The sequence below is a fragment of the Lycium barbarum genome, chromosome 9 (assembly GCF_019175385.1).
Source record: "Lycium barbarum isolate Lr01 chromosome 9, ASM1917538v2, whole genome shotgun sequence".
Taxonomy (NCBI): Eukaryota; Viridiplantae; Streptophyta; class Magnoliopsida; order Solanales; family Solanaceae; genus Lycium; species Lycium barbarum.
Window position 1 is genome coordinate 50620138 of NC_083345.1, and position 9389 is coordinate 50629526.

Here is a 9389-nt window from a genome sequence, read left to right on the forward strand (position 1 = left end):
ACAACTTCTATTTCCTGGTATGTTTCCAAATTCCAAACTTATAATACAGTTTTTTCCCCCCAAAGTCAGGTCACCCGAAAACGTTTTCTTAAAAATATTCGTTTGGAGGACTTCCACTTTGATTTGGCCCAAGGGCCCCTCTTGAGTTGTGTTTAACTTCACATATGTGATTCATATAATTTGTCACATGTCCCAAAAAAATCTTGACGTGTGGGCCCCACCTCAACTTACAATTAATCCGACGTTCAAAAATACGGGATATAACATAAAGTATACGAAATTATGTCCCTGCAAGGACTTAATTATGAGTGTGAAGCATGCCACATTCATAGCTTAGAAATTGCAAGCCTCTTTTTCTGTACTCAGAAGTTTGTAATCATCTATCTCAAACCAAAGGTTACTTCCGCATAAGGAATATCCTTTTCTAGCGATCGAGTCAAACTACATATGGCCTGATTCCCGAGGGTAGGGATATGTAGGTGACCTCAATATCAGAGCTTAGCCGTGATCCAAACTCCCCCCAATCATATCCCAAGATCCTGCTCTCATAGGTTCGACACATGGGCAATTTTGAAAGTTTTTCAACAACATTGAGTCGAACTACAAATGACCTAAATTCTCATATAGCCTGAGATATGTAGGAAACCCAATGCCATGGTTCGACCATAATTTTCAGAACTGCATGCACTTTTCACTTTAAGAGATGAGTTGAGTTAGTCGGACAAAAATCGGGTTTTTCAAATTTTGTTGCCCAAGGATGGCTTTTCCATCGCTGCACAACGAAGGTATAACTGTTGACACCCAAAAAAATAACTCTTGTCTTTCATTTTTTTTCCTTAATACAACAGCCCCAAACGAACCCTAAGGGCTGAAATCCCACAACGCACAGCTTAAGATGAGTTCTCTCTGGCCATTTTTTGCATGAGGTTCACATGGTAACATCCTTTTCCCATTTTTCTTTTTCCATTTTTGAATGAAAATTCAAGATTTCTTTGAGAAGATTCGGATTTCAATCACAATATCAACGAATTTCAGTACAAATTTGGATTCCAAGGCAATCCAAACAATGTCCCACATCAGTAGAACACCAAATTTTGGGACTCTTGGGCTTCTATAAATATAGAGCCCCTCTTTTCATTTCAGGGGGGAGGGGGGGGGGGGGTTGGGACACCACCATAACAAGTTTGGACACCCCCAAAAAATCTAAAATTTCAGTTTGCCTCACTTCAAACAAGAAGATAAGTTTCTTGTAAGTTGAGTTTTTATTGAATCATCGGATAAGTTTACACATTTTCTTTTTGATTTGTTTTGAATCGGTATTTGTTTTGAGTCAATGAAGTCATAGAAAGGTGATCTTCAACACCCGTCACCTCCGTCGCTGCTCGACAAAAAGGTAATCTTCTCGTCCTTTAGCATTTTATTTTATAATTTTATATATATGTTTATTAAAGTTCATTATTAGTTTAGGTGTAGTTATTTCGTGATAATTATATTAGTGTGATAGTTCACTAATTCTCCTCTTTATTTTGTGTTTCTTGTTGTTTTCGGTTCTGATGATGGATATTTGATTAGAGTTTGATCCTCATTGTGAAATGGATGTCGAGTTGTCTTCAGTTGCGTATGAAAGCATGAGTAGTATTTTCGTGTTAAATTTTGAACGTTTGCATTTTTCTCTTTTCTACTGAGTTCAAAATGTATCAGTAGATTAAAGAAAATTGTGTGCAAGGTTGAAAAAATTCGGTTTCTTTCTTTCTTTCATGCTTTGAGTATTTACAAGCATGTCCATTTCAGTATATTGTTATCCTTATCAGTATAGTATGATGTGAATTGACATACTATAAGAGGGTTTGTAAATATTTGAAATAGGTTTTGTTTGGTTTAGAGGAAAAATAGGTCCAAATCTTATATGTTAATCATTTTAGTTTAAGATTGGATGAGATCCATTATTCACCCTTTTTTTTGTGGTTTTTAATGTTCATTTTTTTTGCTTTAAGGAAAAAGCTGAATGGTTCCCTAACCGGTGGCAATCCTTTCATAACTAAGTGTGAAGCTGTTACGACCTGTTTGGTCGTTATAGTCCTTTTGGCATTTTCGCCCTTTCCCGAGCATTGATTAGCTCATTTTTGACCCGAGGAACCGTTGGCATGCTTCCCGAGGTATCTAGATCGGATTCGGGAAACTTTTGTGAAATATAGGCTTAAAGTGAAAAATGGTTGACCAGAGTTGACTTTTGGGTAAACGGACCTTTTTCGGGATTCCGTCAATTCTGAGAGATTCGGATGATCGTTTAGAACTTGTGTGTATTTAGTTCAATTCCCAATGCAACCGGATGCATTTTGGGACTTAGGTTGGGAAATTGGAATTAAGACATCGGGGGTTGACTCGCTCAATGAGACCTCCGTTGGGAATTCTGAGTCTACGGGCGTGTTTGTAGCGTGTTTAATATGTGTCTATGTGTATGTTATATAAGCAGATGGCCTCAGAAACTAGTCGAAAATTGGACAAAATTGTGGAACTTGGGGAGTTTTCTGGTGTCCGGTGCCCACCTTGGCGGCACCCGAACCGCGGCAACGGTACCGCTAGAGCGGTAGCCCTGCCACTGGAGCGTTCTAAGGCTTTATGCTTTGACCACTGAAGCGGTCGTGTGACTGCTGAAGCGGCTCCACTGGGGTGGTCCCAGTGCCGTTAAAGCTGATGACGGGCAGTTTGTAAAATTAATGAAGTGTTAAAAGCCCTTAGACCCTCATTATTTCCCATTTCGAAATTAGAGCTTTGGGGAACAGTTCTTGGAGATATTCTTGGAGGTAAATCTTGCTTATTCCTTTACACTTCCTTTAATCATAATCATCTTAGATTCCCCCTTCCCTTTAATCATCCCTTAGTAATGGAACTTTAAAGAGACTGTTGATGAGGATTTTCCCTAGGCTTATTAATGATAAAATTGATGGGGTTTATGTTAGATTTTGATGAATCTAAGCTTGTTAATCATATGTCTTCCATTTCTAGTGTTGAATTTCGGAATCAAAGAGTTAGGATTTATACCCAATTTGGGAGTTTTACTTGAAATCAGAAATTAGGCTAATCCTTTTGTTAAATCAGCAATTAGTGGTTGGGTTATTATCACCTAGTACTTAATTTGGCATTTTGCTTTCGAATTTCCCATTTTGCCCTTGTGGGCCCGTTTCCCTAATTTCTTGCTTTAGAATTGCCCTAAATTGAATAGTAGCAATATTAGTATCATTCTTCATGATTTCTAATCTAGATTTCGATTATGCTTAGACTACTTTGGTCCTGAGGTTCAGCGGAAAGGCAAGGCAAATGAGTGAGTTGTTAGTGTTGCGGTTCGGTTATCCAGGTAGGTTATGGCTTACCCTTGGTGAGACTTCGTATAGCGAAGCGCATATTTAGATTATATTGTCAGAGACATCATGTAAACCTTCGGGTATGAAGTTGGGTTGGATATTGCCTTAGGTTGGGCCCTGTTACGTGTTTGGGGCTAGCCACCCTATTGTAATTGATTTGATTCTTCTATTGTGCCGGTTTGATGCCATGAGTTGTTGATAGATGTTGGATTCTATTTTATCATCTTGATTATGATATAGTTGGCATACCCACTGTTGGTAATTGTACTCGGATATATTGTTGGCGTACCCACTGTTGGTACTTGTGATTCGGTTATATTGTTGGCGCACCCACTGTGGGTACTTGTGCTCCGGATATATTGTTGGCGTACCCACTGTTGGTACTTGTGATATTGAGCATGATTATTGATATTGATTCATGCATTGCACGCACTCTCATTTTCATGATACGTTATTAGATACTAATGATACTTGATAAAACTCTTTTACTTGAGTGATGTGAGATAGTCGATGTCCGATATTAGTTTCAGAATCGTTGATTAAGTGAAATTGATACTTGATAAAACTCTTTTACTTGAGTGACGTAAGATGGCCGATATCCGATGTTAGTTTTGGAATCGTTGATTGCATGGCCTATATCCGATGTTAGTTCCAGAATCGTTCAGTGCATGGACTCTGTAGGTCCCCCAGAGTGGTGCCGGTGGGGACCCCCCATGGGCAAAGATTCGGGGTCCCGTCTATCTGTTGGGAAAAGATTCGGGACGGGCGGCACTTAGACTTCGCTAGTCACACTAGGTTGTGCTACCGAGAAGTCGATATTTCCAACCGGAGTACATGTGTACACCGCATTTGCATGACATTGCATTGCATTCATACACTATTATATTGCATTGCATTCATACACTATTATATTGCATTGCATTATGGATTGATTTGAGATGATTTTGGTGTTGTACTTGTGATGTTGGATTCGGACTTAATATATTCAAACTTGGCACAATTGAGACTAGATGCTTTACCTAGGCAATGACGTGTACTTGGTTCCGATTATGCTTGATTGTACTTGTTGGTTTGTTTTCCTATCTGCTTTATTATCTGAATTGCGTTAGCTATGCTTAGTCAGCCGATGATGCCTACTAGTACTGTTTTTTGTACTGACCTGGACTTGCTGTAATTTTTTATGAATGCAGAGTATCAGGTCGGATCCACTTCTATGACGCATGGCTGATAGTCGTTCCAGCATTATCTCCGAGTTTCCAGGGTGAGCATGACCGTTCGCTGCCTTGAAGACTTCTCTATCTTATGTCCTATTCTATTCAGAGACATAGACACTTATGCATTATTATTCCAGACTTGTATTATTTCCCGTTTAGATGCTCTTGTATTATTCAGACTAGACCCTGGGGTGTTTTTAGTATTCTGCACTATTCTACTACTTATATATATATATATATATATATATATATATATATATCGTGAGACTTATGTATTTATTCTATTCCGTTGCTTAATTTCATTATTTATGTATTTATTCATAGTTGGGTTGAGGGCTCGCTTACCGAGGTGGGATGGTAAATGCTTACACGGCTTAGGCAAAATAGGTCGTGACAAGTTGGTATTAGAGCCCTAGATTACCCGATCTTTAATACAAGAGCATGTCTAGTAGAGTCTTGTGGATCGGTATGATGAGCTCCGTACTTATCTGCGAGAGGCTATAGGACATTTTGGAAATCTCACTTTCTTTCTTTCCTTCGTGCTACTTTATTCTAATTGGTATCCGGAAAGATCAAATTGATATCTGACTCTTATCTCTTCCCTCACAGATGGTGAGGATTCGCGACACGCCTGCATGGAGGATGTACATGAGGTTGGCTTCACCGGTTTTCACTGGCGCACCTGGCGAGGATGCCTACAAGTTTATTGTAAGTATGCACGAGATACTTCACACGGCAGGGATTACTGATACTCTCAGATTCTACTATGTTACCCATCGATTTCGTGGCGGCGCGAAGGCATGGTGGAGAGACAACCTTGCTAGCAGACAAGCAGGTGCGCATCCACTTACTTGGGAGCAGTTTTATGGGGTGTTTTTGGCGAGGTACGTGCCTTGTTCGCAGAGGGATGAGCGCCGAGGTCAGCTCTTCGATCTCCGTCAGAAGGGCATGCTAGTTGCTACCTATGCATTATCCTTCTCCTACTTGGACCGTCACTCCTACCCCTTGATTCCGACGGAGACCGGCAGGATCTGGTGGTTAATTAGTGGGCTAGATGGTTCTCTGCAGCTGCCCTGTGTCCAGCTTGAGGATAAGGGCACTTCATTCCAGGCCATTGTTGACTGTGCAGCGACAGTTGAGGCCGCAGGGGCTAGAGCAGCTAGGCCCCAGGTAGAGATCCTTGATGCAGCGATAGAAGGTATTATTTCTATTCGGGGTCAGTCTGCTACTATATTGTGATAGCATAGATATACTTGTTCATGTGTCTACTCCGGTCAGAGATTTTGTGATTGTTGATCGAGTTTATTGGTCTTGGTGGGTTACTTTTATGGGGTATGACACTTGGGTAGATTTGATGATTCTCGACATGGTGGACTTTGATATTATATTGGGGATGTCTTGGCTTTCTCCTTATCATGCGATCTTGGACTGTCACGCCAAGATAGTCACCTTAGCCATACCGGGAATTCCTAGGCTTGAGTGGAGAGGTACTCCTAGTCCCGCTCCAAAGAAGATCATTGCCTTCCTTCAGGAGAAGAAGTTAGTAAGTAAGGGGCGTCTAACTTATTTGGCTCATGTTCGTGATACGACTGTTCTACACCCCTTGAGTCTATCCTTATTGTGTGCGAGTTCACGGAGGTATTCCTGTCGGATCTGCTGGGTATGCCACCCGATCGCAACATTAATTTCTGTATTGACTTAGATCCGAGCACTAGTCCTATCTCTATTCCACCATATCAGATGGCACCTACTGAGTTGAGAGAGCTTAAGGAGCAGTTACAGGATTTATTGAGTAAAGGCTTTATTAGATCGAGTATCTCCCCTTAGGGTGCTCCTATGTTATTTGTGAAGAAGAAAGATGGGACCATGAGGATGTGTATTTATTACCGCCAGTTAAACAAGGTCACTATTTGGAAAAATTTCCCTATGCCTCGTATTGATGATCTGTTTGACTAGCTTCAGGGTGCTTCGGTGTTTTTCAAGATTGATTTGTGTTCCGGCTATCACCAGTTGAAGATCAGGGCGGAGGATATTCCGAAGACAGCATTTCGGACGAGATATGGCCATTATGAGTTTCTAGTGATGTCTTTTGGGATTACCAATGCCACGACTGCATTTATGACTTTGATGAATGGCATCTTTAGGCCATTCCGTAATTCTTTTGTGATTGTGTTTATTGATGACATCTTGGTGTATTCCAAGAGTAGAGAGGAGCATGAGAGCCATCTTGGTTCTGTTCTTGGGTTGTTGAAGAAAAATAGCATGTTTGCTAAGTTTTCTAAGTGTGAGTTCTAGTTGGAGTCTGTAGCATTCTTAGGCCATGTTGTGTCTAAGGATGGGATTGTGGTTGATACACAGAAGATTGAGGCTGTCAGGGGTTGGGCAAGCCCGCTACTGTTACTGAGATTCGTAGTTTTATAGGTTTGGCCAGTTATTACCGTCGCTTTGTGAAGGGTTTTACTGCTATTTCTTCATCCTTGACTAGATTGACTCAGAAGGATGTTCCCTTTCAGGGGACGGATGATTGTGGGGAGAGCTTTCAAAAGCTCAAGCTTCTTTTGACTACGTCCATCCGTTTGATGTACGTATGTCGTGTTTATATTCTAAGATGAAGTGTCTCTTATGATTCGCATGACTGATTCCTAGCTCTCAATCCTTTATGATCCGCCCACAATAATAAGCAAGATATGCCAATGTATTCCTATCTATGTTTCAGAGCAAACAATAGTTCCTTTCCTGCACCCTATGGTGCTTATCAGGAGTATTCTACTTAGATTCGATGTATTCATGTCATGCCTATGCTAAAGATTTATGAACACCTATGTTACGATCATATTCTTGTTATACAACTCAAGTTTGTCGCATTCACACCGAGTTGCGCTTACATTCGAAGCCTAAGTCATACTCCTATCTCATATTACCGTGGTGACATACGAACGTCTATGATCAGGTATCTAAGTGTCCAAATCCTACCTGCGCTTAGTATTCAACCCTCATGTTGTAACAATCATGTTTTTGACATTCAGATCCCATGTTATGATATCCATGTTTACACATATTCGTATCTCATGACAGTTTAGCACTCATGTATTCATGTCAGCCAGTCTTCATGTATTTATGTCCTACATCATGTGTCTCACGCCTGGGTAATCATGTCATGTTCGTGCCTATTTCCAGTACTCATGTCATTCGTGCCTATGGATTCTCTTCCAAACCCCATGTATAGTAATCATGTAATCATTCAGCCAATATCCTGTGTTCAGGTCATCTCAATATTCATGTTAGCCACATTCAAGATTCAGTAATCACGTTATGTCACCTCATACATATTAAGATACCCTGTGAGTTATGTGTTGGTACTTAAGTTAGCTGGCAGGCATTTTAGAAATGTCGTGAGGGTCCGAATTATGAATGAAGTCCTGCCATAAATTTTGTAGATTCCAGAGTTTGTAGCGATTCTTAACCACTAGTCATAAATTGAGGACAAATGTTTCACGATTCTCGTTCATGTAGGTACTACTCAGTTTCATGTTCCCGTGTACATATTTCTATGTAATCACGTATTCAGTTCTCATGATCCATGACCATGTTCCCATACAACCATGTCAAGCATTTATGTTTTATGTCATGTTTCTTTCACATTCATGTATTCAAGCCATGTCCAGTCTCATTCTTGATCATGACCCATCATTTGAGGACGAATGATCCCAAGGGGGAGATATTGTAAAACCTCGTAAATCTGTACTAAACCATATTCATGGCTCAGGAGGTTAGAAACCCAAGAACGAGAGTGTTAGAATCAAAAATATGTTTCAATTTGGAAAAACCCAGCGTTACGCTTCAAAGGACGGACAGAAACGTGTGTTACGGAACATCGTTCATACCGTAACAAGTAAGGCTTCTAAAAATCACTGTCTCATAATTTGGACCAAAGGACGATTCATCGTTACGGACCGTACCATGTGTTACGGCCCAGGGTTACAGACTGTAACACGAGATACGGTCTGTATCTCGTGTCCGTAACCCAACCTTGAACTTAGACCCTTTCTGGAATTTTGACACGTGTTACGAACCGTAACATGTGTTACGGACCGTAACACAGTCCGTAACAGTGTCAGGACTGCAACAATTAAAAGACGGGAATTCAATTATTATTTCATAAGTCTCATTCCTCTCAAGCCCTAACACTAAAGTTCTCTCCTCTCAACTTCTCCAAGCATCAAGGTAAGCTCCTTAATACCATCCTAAGTGAATTCCATCATTTACCCATGGATTCTAAGTAGGAATTTCATGTTCTTAACATAGGGTTTTCAAGAAAACCCAATTAAAGGGAATTCAAGACTAGGCTTTGGGATTCTTCTTCCAAGAACAATTTTTTAATACAAATTTGGAGCATTACCAAGTATGTAGGGTTGCTATCTACGTGTGAGAACATCATTGTTCTTCCCCACGCTTCTTCTTCCATAAAGTATGAAGCTTTACGAAAACTAGGGTTTTTAACCATGTTCATGATAACCCTAGGTCCATGCCCCATGTTATATTATGTATTAAATTATTATAAATTCTTCATTGTGTTCTTGACACTTCATTTTGATTATTGAGAATCAGTCTGTAATCCATGAAAACCCATACTTTGCATTCCATGGGTTCCTACATGCAAGTTATAAATCATTATGTTTATTTTCAAGAAACACTGTACATGTTTTCACACAAGCTTTACGATATGAATTCATGATTATACTATACTATTCAAACCTATGTTTTACAAGCTATTTGATATGAACTATGATTATGTTATATCATTTCAAAACAT

At 40.0% G+C, this 9389-nt stretch overlaps 1 protein-coding gene across 1 annotated transcript; it reads left to right on the top strand.

Moving 5' to 3' along the window:
* The first annotated feature begins 1171 nt into the window (after positions 1-1171).
* Positions 1172-5815, top strand: LOC132611925 (uncharacterized). The gene is made up of 3 exons (XM_060326280.1): positions 1172-1393; positions 4553-4623; positions 5186-5815. The coding sequence occupies exon 3, from the start codon at positions 5186-5188 to the stop codon at positions 5813-5815; it is 630 nt and encodes a 209-aa protein (XP_060182263.1). The 5' UTR covers positions 1172-1393; positions 4553-4623.
* The last annotated feature ends 3574 nt before the right edge of the window (positions 5816-9389 follow it).